The sequence below is a fragment of the Mus caroli genome, chromosome 11 (genome assembly GCF_900094665.2).
Source record: "Mus caroli chromosome 11, CAROLI_EIJ_v1.1, whole genome shotgun sequence".
Classification (NCBI taxonomy): Eukaryota; Metazoa; Chordata; class Mammalia; order Rodentia; family Muridae; genus Mus; species Mus caroli.
Genome location: NC_034580.1, coordinates 13,068,920 through 13,084,233, shown reverse-complemented (window position 1 = coordinate 13,084,233; position 15,314 = coordinate 13,068,920). Strand labels below are relative to the sequence as shown.

The 15,314-nt window shown below is 42.0% G+C and overlaps 1 protein-coding gene across 4 annotated transcripts in view; it reads left to right on the top strand.

The window, feature by feature from the left end:
• The window catches only part of Plek (pleckstrin), a 75,789-nt gene that overhangs the window by 45,169 nt on the left and 15,306 nt on the right, over positions 1–15,314 (top strand). For all 4 annotated transcript variants that reach the window (XM_021176345.2, XM_029484038.1, XM_021176344.2 and 1 more), the window contains exons 2-6: positions 6,468–6,623; positions 7,108–7,289; positions 8,934–9,025; positions 11,693–11,877; positions 14,776–14,880. In XM_021176345.2, coding sequence (XP_021032004.1) covers positions 6,495–6,623; positions 7,108–7,289; positions 8,934–9,025; positions 11,693–11,877; positions 14,776–14,880 — 693 coding nt within the window. In that variant the 5' untranslated portion in view covers positions 6,468–6,494. The remainder of the gene's footprint in view (positions 1–6,467; positions 6,624–7,107; positions 7,290–8,933; positions 9,026–11,692; positions 11,878–14,775; positions 14,881–15,314) is intronic.

Genomic DNA, 15,314 nt, shown 5'->3' with positions numbered 1-15,314 from the left:
TTGCATATGCCCTTAAGATTTTGCTGAAGGGACCCTGATATAGCTGTCTCCTATGAGGCTATGCCAGTGCCTGGCAAAAACAAAAGTGGATGCTCACAGTCATCTATAGGATGGAACACAGGGCCCCCAATGGAGGAGCTAGAGAAAGTACCCAAGGAGCTGAAGGGGTCTGCAACCCTATAGGTGGAACAATGGCATTATCTTTTAAACAGGCCCAGGTAATTTGTAGCTATCAGGGACCCTGCATGAAGGGTCCCTAACATACCAAAGAAGCATGGAATTTGTAGTTTGTAGTCTATTCTTGTGAAAAGCAGAGCAGAGATTGTATTCAGTACAGCAAGGCCGAAGTCTGTTTCATGTCATGGCATGAGGTTCTGTGTAAATAGGGCAGTATGCACAGCTGAGCAGCATCGCTGATCACGCCCATCACTGACTGTCGTTGCCTGGGATTACAGACGTTCTGGAAGATGGCTGGTTGTTGTCAGAACTCTGGGAAATCTCTTCCTGGCTCACAAGTTTCTCCTTAAGCTGGCACAGGAGCACAGCACTCTCTTCTTCCCCAGCATATGATGCCCACGGACATCTTATTTGCTGTGTGTATAAAGTACTCTTTCCTGCCATATTAGTTATGATTCTTTTCTGGTTTTAGACTTCAGTTTTGAGGGATTTAGTCCTGGAATGATATGCCAGAGGTTGTAGCCTTAGATTTTTCTCTAAGCCTACTTTATTTAGGGTTCTTGAACACTTTAATCTCCCTTCTATCCCACTGTCCAGAGGTAGGGAGAAAGAAGGTTTATAGAAAAAGGGATTTATGGACTTGTTTAGAAGTAGGTCACTGGGGATGATTCCACTCTTCGTTGTCAGGATACCAGCAGTCCAGTCCAGTAGCAAACACCAAACATGAATCAGTAGCAGTGGCTCTATCCAGCAGGAACCGCAAGGCTCTGTCAAATCAGTATGAGTCAACGGAAGTGGTAAGAATCAGCCAGAACACCATGGGAAGTTCTTTGGCTCATTTCTCTCTTCGAAGTGAAGACCAGTGAAGGGTTTCACAGCCAGTGAAGCACAGGGAAGCCCAGCAAAGCTTCCTCTCACTGTTTATATACTCTTCTCAAACATACTGCGTCCTCTCAAGCAAAACATCACTTGCCCTTCCACGTGTCTGCTTCAGCAAAGCATCCTCTCATAAGACAGTGTCCAGAAAAATATCACATGACCCAACTGAGTGTCCAAAGAATCCAGAAATTTCCACTTGAAGAATTGGGGTGAAATTTCCTGAAATATGCCTGTAACTGAAACAAATATGATAAATGAAACATAAATAGGGCCAAAGTCGAGACATTCATGTCAGGGGACCACACATAATAACTACCTCTGTAACCTGTCGGCTTTACTTCCTTTCGAAGGGCTAGCACAGTTTTCTTTAAACGTTTTGTTGCTGGCTTTGAGATAGAATCTCACTCTGAAGTTCAGTCTGCCCTCAGAGTTCTTAGCCTGCTTCAGCTGGGGATTACAGGCAAATTTCACCATGTCCAGCATGACTTCATTTTCATTTTGAGAATTTTGTTCCTCCTGAGACATACTTAGAGAAAGGCTGATAAATGTAGCTATAGGAAAGAATTGCTGACCAATCCTAAAATTACCCTTCTAAATTTACATCTTAAGTTTGCCTAGCAAAATGTGGCTTGGAAATACTCTCTGTACAAGAGGATATGTTAACATACATCTTTCAAATGTATGACAGTGCTTATCTATCTCTTTGGTAGCACTTAATAACACAGCTTGTTTCTTTTGTAAAAGTTATTTTATATTTTGCTACATTATTTTTTCTACTCAAGTATATCTCTTTTAAATATTTAATGCAATCCATTGTAATATAATTTTCCAGTCCTGTTGTCCTTTCTTTGGTTAATCACTGTAAATAGTACATGATCTTTAAAGTTCTTTCCCCAGTATTAGGATAACTTTGGTAATGCCTAGATCTGTTTTCAAAGCTGTGACCTGCTCATTTACTTTGCAATGTTCAATAAGACTTCTGTAAGAGTAGCTGGGGCTCTTAACCTCTGAAGCATCTCTCCAGCCCTAGACACCTTTCTTGACTTTCTGTCTTCATTATTTCAGGAATTTACAGCACATTCACCTAGTATTCCATAGCCCAACACATGTGAATACTCCATGCACAACTACTTTTAAATGTTTTTTTTTTAAAGTCTAGCAAACAGAACAGTGGCATCTTCATACATTTTGTTATTACATCATGCACCATTACACTTTGCTCTTATTCATTTCCTCCCCAGCCCCTCCCCCACCACTCTTCCATGTCCTCTCACACCCTCCAGCTGGTTCCCTTCCCTCAACTGGTTCCCTTCTGCTTGCCTTACCTTCTTTATTTCACAATTCTCTTGCACCCTCTTCCTCTCTTCTTACACACACATACATAACTTGCCGAGACAGAGAGAGAGAGAGACAGAGAGAGAGAAACAATAAGGCAACACACACATATATGACTTTTGGGTTCTAACATATTTCACCTAACACAATAAGTTCTAGTTGTATCTATTCTTTCAAGATGCCATAATTTCATTTTTCTTTATAGCTTCATAAAATTGCATATATGTCTTTATTCATTCATTCAGCTGGTGATGAACATCTAGACTGGTTCTTTGGTTTGGTTTTTGTATTCTAATGAATTTTATTATTCTAATGAAATTTAAAAGTACATATTAATTACATTAACCTTTAGCTCAATGATGGTATATTATAGCTATCGAACTTTCAATTTCAGTTTTTATAAGTATTTCACAAAATTCATTTTAAATATGACTCATCTTTATAATTTCTTTTTGTGTCATGCAATGCATTGAGATACATTATACCAGGTCCTATGAGGATGATTGGTTATCCAGTGGGAATTCTAAATACTGCTCATAACCTAAAATGATTAAAATGTTATATGAGATTTCTTTTTAGCTGTGTGTATATGGCTCACAAATGAATTTCATGTTTGTTTAGACATGAAATACATATATCATATGTATTTCAAAATCTGAAAAAAATTAGAAAATCTGCAGCAATGGTGGTCCCAGACATTATTTTAAGAGTACTATTCTCTCTCTCTCTCTCTCTCTCTCTCTCTCATTTCTATTTGCCTATCTATTCATCTTTCATCTATAGTAAATTGCAAAATCTTGCTAAATTGTATTAATAAATTAACCCAGATTCCAGAATTAAGCAGCTACTCAAGGACAAAAACTGAAGATGGCATCTGATGGGAAGGGAAAGAACATTAATGAGGAATTGAGAGACCAGGATTCTACTCGAAATTTCACATTACCTGGGCAAGGGTGCCAGGACAAGTCACTTCTGCCTAGGGCTTATTCCTTGGGTGAACAGAAACTTGAAGACAGAAAGGGAAAGGTATAGGGCATCAACAAGAGTAGGCTGTCTGAGTGACAAACCAGTGGCTTGTAGCAATTGCAAGCAGACAGAGAAGCTACACCAAAGCCCTTCATCACATAACTCACCACATCACTTTGGAGCTTGGGAGAAAATTAGGTTTCTACAAGTGGCAATATAACTCTTTTTGTTGTTGTTGTTTTGTTTTTTTTGTTTGTTTGTTTTTGTACAAAGTGCTTGCTTTCTCTTTGTTGTAATGACCTCAGATTAGCTTTCACGTGAACTGCCAGACATTCTTCTATGGGCCCCAAGCATGTGTTCCAACTATTCCATCTCATTGTGTAGTGGCGGCCCTCACCCTTTATAAGCATTAGGCACTCTACTGAATGCATAGTAGAATCTCACTGTGTTCTGAATATGTCTTCCCCTGATAAATAATTATGTTGAATACTTTTTGTAGGACTTTTGCATATCTTCTTGAATGGCATACCCATTTAATGCTGTGGTCCATTTAAAAATGGAGTTTTACTTATTAATTTTCAGGATATATGGTTGGTAAATTAAAATAGTTGAAGTTGTAAACCAGGATAGACTTTAATTAAAATTATTGTCATAGTGTTCATTTTTGGAAAAGGCTAATCATTGCTAGTCTGGTGAATTTTTCTTCCAGGGTGGGAAATGATAGCACATTTTAGCAGAAAAAAATATTTTAGGCCTAGAATAAAGGAAGTGTTTGAACATGCAAAATGACCATTCCATCAGAGTTTATTCTCTCTGCATAAGTATTTTCCTTTTGACAAATGGACCCTGATAAGGGGGCCTGTGTGTTTCATGATGTGCATTTCCCAGGATATCCTGGGAAATGGCTGATAATTCTATTTTTGGTAGTCACAAAAGGGTGTCACTGCCAGTCAAAGAATAGAGGCCAAGAACCAATTGCCTTACTTTCTAAACCATCTGAGCATAGAAACCAGAAGGACTTCCTTGGTCTAGCACAATGGTTAATTTAAAAACAAGGTTTTATTAAATTTTGACAATTTCATATTAATATATTTTCATTATATCCACTCCCTACTCCTTCCTTAGTCCCTCCCACATCCATCTCCACATCTTTGCCCTGTCTTTTTTTTTTTTTTCTCTATTAACTCCAATTTATTCTACCCTTCCACCAGAGTGTGGTTCACCCACCAGTAGCCACATCTTTAAGCAAGTCTTGCTGTTCCCTCCTGTGGATGTGTATAGCTCCCCAGTGATAAATGGAGGCTTGGCAACTCCTTCCACTCTATGCTAGAACACTGACTGGCTTGATCCCTATGGTGTCCTGCAGGCAAACATAGCTGCTGTGAATTCATGAGTTTTGTGTCCCTGTAATGCCCAGAGGACACTGTTTTCCTCTGGTCCTCCCTGGCTTTAGGCTCTTATAATCTTTCCACTCTCATTTCTACAGGGGTGCTTGAGCCTGGGGTGGAGAGTGTGTGACATCAATGTTCCATTTGTGGCTGAACACCTACTGACACTTGTTCTTTGCACTTTAACCAGCTGTGTGTTTCTTATTTACCACTGTCCACTGCACAAAAAGTTCACTGATACAAAGGAAGAGAGACACAAATTAAGAGGCAGTTTGATACTTTGTTCATTTAGTAGAATAAGGGTAGTAGGTTCAACCCTGGAGCCTGTGAGCTCCCACCCTTAAGTTTTTGGTCCGATTATAGTACCAGACATGTCTTTGCTCCTAAGAGTGAACCTTAAAGTCCAGTCAGGCAGTAGTTGGTTAGTTCTCTCCTATCATGTGTTTGAATTCTGGTCATCAGTCTTGGAAGTAAGAGCCTTTCCCTTGAGCAATCTTACAAACTCTACTTTATAGAATATACAAACTAAATACAAACTCAACTTTCTGCCTATATCTCAGAAAAAAATTAAAAAGGCAACAATAAGTATTTTGTTGAAAATAGCTTTTTTTGTTCTTTTTGAGAGAACTAATCTCCACAATGCAAATGTTGTGACAGTACATGTGCACAGATGTACACGTACACACGTATACACACACACACACAGAGAGAGAGAGAGAGAGAGAGAGAGAGAGAGAGAGAGAAGCTTGCTGATAGTTTCTCTTCATAGCAGTTGGGTAAGAAGAATGTGCTTTTAGTGAAGAGTGGTGGAAGGCAAAGGCTCTGGGTAACAAGTAGACAACGAGAAGGAGTAATTTGACACTTTTGAAATAGTCTTCTCTGTCGTCATTTCAATGAACATGAGCTGTGTACTCAATGACAGGAAGGAGTGAAAGGGCCTATAATGTCAATCTCTGGCAAGGAAAGACAACCCCATGATGGAAACTCAACTGTAGGTGCTGGCACAAACCTAGACATATCTGGGAAGTGGGAATCTCAGCTGAGGAGCAGCCTCTATCAGATTGGCCAGTGAGCAACTGGTAAAGAAGGACTCAGTCTGGAAAGGTAGGAGGATGTAAGAAAGGCAGCAGGACATGCCAGGGAAAGCAAGCCAATAACCAGCATTCCTGCCTCCAGGCCCTGACTTTTCTCTGATAAGTTATAAACTATATGCTGAGACAAACCCTTTAACCACTAGGTCGCTTTGGGTCAGTGTTTTTTGTTGTTGTTGTTTGTTTGTTTGTTTTTTTCCATCACAGTAGCAGAAAGCTAATCTGGAATGAGTATATAAAGAAGCATACAACCAAGTTTTAGGATGCAAAGAACAGTCAGCGAGGAAAGAGGGAGGAGACCTTCACATCAAGGCCACAAAGGGCAGTTGGCCACTAAGCTGAACCTTAGTGACAGAGAAGGGGAGGGGAGAGCTAAGGCAGTGGAGAGGCAGAGTTTGGAAGGGGCAGTCAGAGAGTGGCCAGCTTGAAGTGAATGGCAACAGGTAGGAGATATAATGGTGTCCTGAGAAGTCATCACTTTGGGAAGATTCATGTTGTGTCCACAGAGATTATCACAAAACACTTTTAAAGTCAACTGCAGGAAGGTATGAATCTGTTTTGTAAAGTGGAAAGTATAGGTCACAAATTCTCCTGTTCGTGCTAGCTTCTCATCTCTTTCTTGTTGTTACAGGGAAGCGTGTTTAATACCTGGAAACCCATGTGGGTTGTACTGTTAGAAGATGGAATTGAGTTTTATAAAAAGAAAAGTGACAACAGCCCCAAGGGGATGATCCCGCTGAAAGGAAGTACTCTCACTAGCCCTTGTCAAGACTTTGGCAAACGGATGGTGAGTTGATACTATGAGCCACCAAGACCCTCGTGTCACCTGTTGACCTTGGGTATTCTTTTTAAATTCTGCCTCTCTTAGCTCTTTCCTCCCCTATCCATTCTTTTCTTTTCTTTTTTTTTTCTTTTCTTTTCTTTCTTTCTTTTTTTTTTTTTTTTTTGAGACAGGGTTTCTCTGTGTAGCCCTGGCTATCCTGGAACTCACTTTGTAGACCAGGCTGGCCTCAAACTCAGAAATCTGCTTGCCTCTCCGTATCCATTCTTAAGGCTCAGTTTATGGGCCTAACTGTGTTACCTGCTGACCTTGGAGTCCATCTGATGTTAGCAGTGCTTTCTGAATAAGCATCCCCTCTTATCAACATCTGTTTGTTACCCTGGCATTGGGCTCTTTCTTTGCCATAACAGGTTTGTATCAAGTGCTGTTTCATGAAGGACCTTAGACCTTGAAAGGGGTCATTTCTAATGGAATATCTTTTGATTTTCAGTTTGTGTTAAAAATCACTACAACCAAACAGCAGGACCACTTCTTCCAGGCAGCCTTCCTGGAGGAGAGAGACGCTTGGGTTCGGGATATCAAGAAAGCCATTAAATGCATTGAAGGGGGCCAGAAGTTTGCAAGAAAATCCACAAGACGGTCCATTCGCCTGCCAGAGACAATTGACTTGGGGTAATTTTCTGAGTTTGCCTCTCTCCACCCTTTGACCTTAGTGATAGAGAGGTGCCAGGGAACAAGAGGGAATCCCAGGCCCAACAGAGACTGGGAAATGGGTACTTTGCAGTGTTCTTTACATCTACTCTAATCACAAGTGCTTCCTTTCCCAGGATTGCCATTCCTCTTGGTATATTCGCCTTCTGTGTTAAGCATGGCCTGAAACAAGAGACTCGTTAGAAAGACTCTCATGTTGGCTGCTTAATGCATCTGATAAGAATTCAGTTCATGTGGGCTGGAGTTGAAAGTGGTCTCTGAGAGGGGATGAGCCATATGCTTTCTGTACAGCTAATGTCAGAGTTGGCAATGCCACAGGAATGGAGTCAGCTTAAGCTTCATGAGACTTCCCACTCCTCTCACTTGGGTAAGGTCCCAAGAGAAGAAATCTGGTTTGGCCATCGTCACTGGTTTCAGACATCATGAGATTGGCTGGCACTGTCAGAATTAAGTGGGGAAAGATGCTCAAACTATTTGGGAGCACAGAGACTTAGAATTACTCTGACAAGGCTACTTTTAGTTTATTATTCTGAGGGGGAGGAAATAAGAGGCCACTATTTTAATTTACCTCTTTCAGGAAAAACAAGATAAGCTTGAAAAAAAAAATCTCTTTCTTTAAGGCAACTTTAGGGTAACCAATGGCTTGCTGAAAAGCTTTTGAGGAATTGGGAGACTTATTTTTCCATTGCTTTAACAAATATTTAAAAGAATCAATTTAGGAAAGGTGGGTCAAAGGGTGTCCTTTGACCTATTGCTTTTAGTCCCACAGTGGTGGTTGGGGCCAGCACATCATGCTACATATGCCTAATACAGCATATCTGTCCACTTTGCAATTGAGATAGGAAAGAAAAAATTTGGATCCCCATATCTTCTTCAGGGACATGTCCATAAATAACTCAAAAAGCTCTATGTGTGTGCGTGTACATATGTGTGCACCTATATGTGGGTCCATGTGCATATGTGCACAGGGGCATATGGAGGCTGGAGGCTAATTTCAGACACCTTCTCAAGTGCCCTCCTCCTGACTGTTGAGCCAAAATCTCTCTGGAGCCCACTGACTCACTCAGTTAGATTACCTGGCCAGATCCTTCTGTCTCCGCCCCTACAGTGCTGACATTACAAGGTACTGTGTCCCACTTCTTCTGTGGGTGTTGGGGACTCCATGCAAGGCACTTTACTGAAAGAGCCATCCCCACCACATTTCTAGAATCTTCAACCACCTCTGAACAGCAACAAGCTGGGCACAAGCCTTTCAGGCATGGGTGCTTGCAGGACAGGCCAGATCCAAACTATTGCAGGGCCTTTAAAGATGGCCCTGGGAACTCCCAATCTTTAGCAAATAATAGGACAACTCTTCATCTCAGGCATCAGGATGAAATCAACAAGGAGATTAACGAATTTAAGGGATATTAAGCACAGCTGCTAAATGCTTTGCAGGCCATGTGACTATGTAAGTTGGAACACTGCCCTTTACTGCTGGTCTGACAGACAGAGAACTCTTGGGGCTATGCTATGGAGTGGTGCAACTTAGCTTGTGAAGGCCCATCTGAGGTAGTTCACCATTCCGAAAGGCTCCTCCTTTACCTCTGTTTTATCTCTGCGCAGGGCTTTGTATCTGTCTATGAAAGACCCTGAAAAAGGAATAAAGGAACTGAATCTGGAGAAGGACAAGAAAGTTTTTAATCACTGCCTCACAGGTAAAATGATGTGCACTCCCAAAGCAGGCAGCTGAGGAGGGACCATGACATTATCCACAGCTGTGAACAAGAGAAAAGTATTCTGTCTGTGCTGAAAGAGTAATAATGGGAGTAAAAGCCTTTGTTTTTGTTCAAGACTTCAGAATCACAGCTATGTCGACTAAACATCTCTTTTGTCCAATATTTGGTATTATGTTGAAAAAGTATTGGAAAAGGGCACAGCTCGATGTACTGCAACCCATGCTGTGATAAACAGGACTTGAGATATGTAGTATAAAAATCTAAATGGTAATGCTAGTAATGCCGTGCATGGTCAGGTATCAGGTGTTTATGCCCTGTAGCATAGCTGTGAAAACACATTCACTAAGAACATACTGCCTGGTTTCAAACCCTGGATCTGCAGCTTACTCCCCACAAAGCCCCAGGTGATAGTCAGTCACTCTGTGCTTTCCACCTATTCAGTGGGAAAAGCAGAGTGCACCTGCTTTCCCAGGCTTGTGGTTTTACAGTGGAACAGTACCCGACCCATACAAAGCATTCTGAGAGCTAAGCTTTCAAGTACTTAGCATGATTAAAGAGGCTGTATATCTAAATAACAGCACCATGATTTCGGGAAAAGATGAGGAACTAAGAATTGCTGAGGTGAACAGGAGGCAGTGCCTCAAAGTAGAGGGAGTTTGTGGGGAAGATTTCTGATGATTAGTTACAGTGAAAATGCACAGGGTATAATCTGGAAAAAATGAATTTACCATCTGTAAAATCTGAGGACTCATTTTAGAAAGCAAAATGGGATGTATAGTTTGGGAGTTTGTCAGACACAGCATAGTAAACATGCTTGCAAAAGATGCCACAGGGGTACAGCTTGGGGAATGATAATAGTTTAAGCATCTGAGAAGATGTTAGGTCCACAGAATATCTATGAAAATGGCTTAGGTCAGGGTCTGGAAGATGAAGAGGAAATGATGTGGCTTGCACCATGGAGCATGGGACTTTAGGAAATGCAAGCGGTGGCCCTTTAGCATCAAGTAAGGACAAAGCTATGGCATCAGGTTATTAAGGGACACAACCAAGGCAAGGCAGGACCCTAAGGCTGTAGGACTGGAGACACTATGAGAGAAGCCTAGGCCAAAGGAATAAGAAGGAGTTCCTGGTAGGCTTGGCTGGCAGATCCAAGATTTTCTGTTGAATATACATACCTCTGAGTCTCAGACTATTCACAAAGATTCAAGTCCTTCCTGTGGATGGTCATTATAGTTTCCAGAACTCTCCATGTGTGGAGTCTTCATGTGAGTCAGGTGGTCTCAGCTGAGAGGCAGAGATTAGGACACACTCAGTGCTCACATGCAATGGAGAACCTTGACTATCTCATGACAGAGAACTTGGCCTGAGGTTGTCTTTCAGACTCCAGCACACCCAGTCAAACAAGAACCACTCAAATGTGAGACATACAAAATGAAGGTCCAGGACAGACTCGACTGAGGCCCAAGGTTATGCCAACTCCTCAAGTCTTAAGCTTTTTATTTTTCAAATGGAACCAGTAATTGTTACCTCTCTTGTGAGGTTGTTCTCCATTAATAATTTAAGGAAGAAATTATTGTCTTCACAGAGAAAGAAATGGAGGTAAAACTTTCCAGGTGTGAAACTCATGGAGGGCTCACTCTCTGAAAAGGGGTCATGGCTCTCTCAGGTGTCCCATACCCAATGCTCCAGTTCCAGTGACCCAGGACTAGTAGGCTGCTAAATTGGGCATCACTGTGTGAAGTTGTAAGGAACACACTTTATCAATGCAAGACTTCATTTTTAGCTTGCAAATAATTCCACTGATAAATTTTCTTCATTTCATTGTCTGTGCAGTTTTCGCTTGAGAAAAAAAGCTAAGTAACAGGATTACTCAGTGTCCCTGCCTGACCCTTTAAAAGGCATGATGACAAACACAAGTGATGTAATCCAATTTTAACTTAGGACACACATCCCATTGTGTTATTTGATAACTAATAACTTGAAGTATGTCTTCGTTGACGGATTTCTTAATGCAGCATCAGACTCTCCTCGCTGCCGCACATCCTCCTCCTCCTCTTGACACCTTGTACCTTCTCAGCAGCTCCATCTCTGTTCTCATGTCTGTGATGTGTTTCTGCACTTGTCCATACACCTGCTACTTGCCTGTGCTGGACCCTCAGCTCCTATCGCAAATACTTGCAAACACCTTCTCATATTTTAAGTCTCAGCCCAGTTACTTTAAAAATCAGTTTCTGATTTGACCCAATCATACCAAAATGAATGGCTTAGAGCATCATTAACTTTAACGCTTACATTTTACTAGTCAACCTGCCCACTACTATCTTGTATCTAGTAATCTAGTATCTTGTACAAGCTCAATGTGTGAAGTAGTAAAAATAATTTATATATTTCTTTTTAAAGTACTGAATAAGTATATATATGCATATATACATAAATAGTTGTGTGTGCATGTGTACATGTGTGCTCACACACATTCTTTAACTTTTGCATGATTCTTTTTGTTTTCAAATATCTGACTCACTGATTTTCTTTTTCCTTCTCGGAGTCCAGATGGCCTTTTGTGTGCACTGGAGTCAGTGTGCGGTTGATAGTCAGTGGCTTGTGGCTTGGGAAAGCTTTAGTTTTCCCTCTGATATTCTCCTCCAGGTAGTGGTGTCATTGACTGGCTGGTTTCTAACAAGCTAGTTCGGAATCGCCAGGAAGGCCTCATGATCTCCGCTTCCCTGCTCAGTGAAGGCTACCTGCAGCCTGCTGGAGATCTGTCCAAGAATGCAGCAGATGGCATAGCTGAAAACCCTTTCCTGGACAACCCTGATGCTTTCTACTACTTTGTAAGTGTGAAAAGCTTCCCACTTGTGCTCGTTGACATAGGATTATGGGTAGCTTTTCTAAGAATAACTAATTTATAGCCACATATTCAAACAGAATGTCTAGTCGTAAAGAGACTAGATGGGTGGCAAGGCTGGATGGAGATGTTAATAACAAGCTGATGAGATGGCTTGGGAGGAAAGGTGCTTGCTACCAAGCCTTATAACCTGAGTTCAGTCCCCAGAGCTTGTATGGTAGAAGTGGAGAGCCAACTCTTGCATATTGGCTCGTCACAATAACTCAGTCTTTCTCTTGCTGTGAACTCCCTTCCTAAACATTGTAAACTTTGTATACTTTGTCAACTTTGTAAGCCTTCAAGGCAGGAAAGTGGCCAGGCCTTCCCCTGAGGAGAAGTGGCCAGGTTCCACCTTCACACTTCCCTAACAGCCATAAGCTATTTTCTAAGAGCTATAATGGCTGTTCCCAGCCCAGAGGCAGAAGAGTGACACAGTCTTGCCCAACAAGAAAAAAAAAAAAATCCCACCAACCCCTGAGTTTTGCCCCAAGGATCAGGTCACATAACCCCTCCAACGAAGGCTTCCCTGAAAAGCCACCCTCCAGCTCTGGCAAGGAACCCTATATAAACCCAGTGTTCTGTCCAGTTTCCTGCTGCTTCTTACCTTGGCAGAAATAGCCACCCTCCTGGGGTTTTCCCTCCCAATACATCTCTTGTGTGAGGTTTGTTGTGCCCTGTGGTATTTCTTGGCTCTCAACTGCCCAGACACCTTTTGAAGCTGAGCTGTAACAGTTTGGCTGGAGCAGAGCTTTTGCTGGGAACTCTTGGCTTTCCAGAGAGGAGCGGTAACACTTCCACTGGGAAATTGTCCCCAGTCAGAGCAAAGTGGTTACAGTTGAAGCCTGGAAACTCCTCCTGGCTGGAAGAGAGCATCTGGAGGGAAAGCCTTTCCCTGAGCCTCCACCTCCACTCAGTGGCATGCACGTTCTCATGTGTATTCAATCTCCCCTCAAACACACAAATAAACAGATACTTAAAAGACACGTACTAGAAGCGATGACATCACAAGGCCATAAAGCATCTCTCATACCAGTACTTTCTAGACTCCACAGTTGCTCCCTCAAATACTGCCTTCTCCAAGTGAGCAGTTTAAAGAAAGTGATTGTTTACCTGAATAGTTTTCTGTCACTTACCTTTGAAATCTTACCGTTTTTTACTCTAAGTCAGTGGTTCTTGAACTCCCTAATGCCGGGACACTTTAATACAGTTCCCCTTGATATGGGGATTCCTGACCACAAAACTATTTTTGTTAGTACTCCATAGCTCTAATTTTGCTACTGTTATTTATCTAACATAAATAGCTGTGTTTTCTAGTGGTCTTAGGTGACCCCTGTAAAAGGGTTTTTTGACCCCAAAGGGGTCAGGACCTATAGGTTGGGAACCACTGTTTTAAGCAATCATTTAATTTATTTTAATTTTAATTTATTTTAATTAAAATTAAATTGTGTGCCAGTGCTTGGCACATGTTGTCCTAGACAATGGGAGCACAGCAGTGGAAAGGCAACAGCATCCATCCTGCTAGGATGTTCTCTGCAGAGGGCTGTCCATGAAATCACAGGTGTGATGAGTTGTCTGTGTCGAATATACAATAAAATATCCACTGGGCTTTTATATACATTTCCGCCCATCACCTGTATGTTTCTTATGCTATGTTTACTGAGATTGCTAAGCTCATACTATGTGACATGAGCCTAACTAGCGTTCACATGACAATTTCAGCAACACTGGACTTCTAGGGGTTTTTTTGGACAGCTTTGTTTCTATTTTTGGATCAATATGTAGAAGTAGAGATTAGGAAAGCTCCGTTGAGAACCATCCAGCTTGTACAAATGAAGTGAACATCCCAGACAGCGGTTGGTTTCACTTTTGGGGAAGTTCCACTACCAGTACTTTTTCACGCTTCAGACCTTTGGTCTAGCTTTTTATAGCCTTTTAAATGAAGGGTGCTAAATTAACTCCCCACAGCAGCTCCCTCCTCCGCTGTGTGGTTTGTCACTCTCTTAGAGCTCAGAAAATCCACTGAGTATCCTGACCTCAGGAGCTGATACACATGCCCTTGGTTCTCTCAGGGCAAGAGATGGGTGGAGCTCGGTAACAGATCATGGTGAAGACTGTTGCATCAGAGTGCTGTCTGATTTCAAAGATGTGGCAATGACGTCCCATGAGAAAGGAGATGTTGATTAGCCAGACATAGGATATTACCTGGAGAATCACAGAAAATGAAAGGCTACTGGTCAGGTCATACTTGAATAGAGATACATAAGGAGCAGCAGCCAGGTGCAAGAGGATGGCAGAGGCTTAGACAGTGTCTTAGTCAGGGTTTCTATTCCTGCACAAACATCATGATCAAGAAGCAAGTTGGGGAGGAAAGGGTTTATTCAGCTTACACTTCCATGCTGCTGTTCATCACCAAGGAAGTCAGGACTGGAACTCAAGCAGGGCAAGGAGCAGGAGCTGATGCAGAGGCCATGGAGGGATGTTCTTTACTGGCTTGCTTCTCCTGGCTTGCTCAGCCTGCTCTCTTATCGAACCAAGACTACCAGCCCAGNGATGGTCCCACCCACAAGGGGCCTTTCCCCCTTGATCACTAATTGAGAAAATGCCTTACAGCTGGATCTCATGGAGGTATTTCCTCAACTGAAGCTCCTTTCTCTGTGGTAACTCCAGCTGTGTCAAGTTGACACAAAACTAGCCAGTACAGACAACAAACCCAGAGTTACCCTGAAGCTTCATATCAGGGTATATGCAGCAGCAGAGAGGCACAGTGGCTGGCAGGAGGGGTGTGGACATCAGTATAGCATTGTTCTTGAGAATACTAAGAACCTGCGGTGTGGTTTCCCAACAGCCAGACAGTGGATTCTTCTGTGAGGAGAACTCCAGTGATGATGATGTCATTCTGAGAGAAGAATTCAGAGGGGTTATCATCAAGCAGGGATGTTTACTGAAGCAGGTGAGTGACTGCCACTATTCCATCTTGCCCTTCCTCCTTTTTCAAACCTTCTAATTTTTTTCTAAATCCCTAATATGAGCAGAGGATGGCGAAGCATGTTTATAATCTCAGCAAAGTATTTAATGAAAGTATTGCCCTTTCTTTTTTAATAGGGAGAAATAAGTTGGCGAAGAGATGGCATTAAAAAGATAAAGATATTTCATGGTAAAGTACTTCAAGGTGACCAGAAAATACAAACAGGCCACACTCTCTGGTAACCTTTAAGAGCAAAAGGTGCCATTCCAGACTGTGGACATAAAGCTATGGCATGAGGCCAACTTTATAAGATCAGTAGGCTAAGGTCAGGTCCTGTTCAAGGACATGGGCACAGGCACAGTACAAGTATGTGTGCAGGTGTGTGGGGGTGTTATGTGCAGTTTCAGTTACAATGTAAC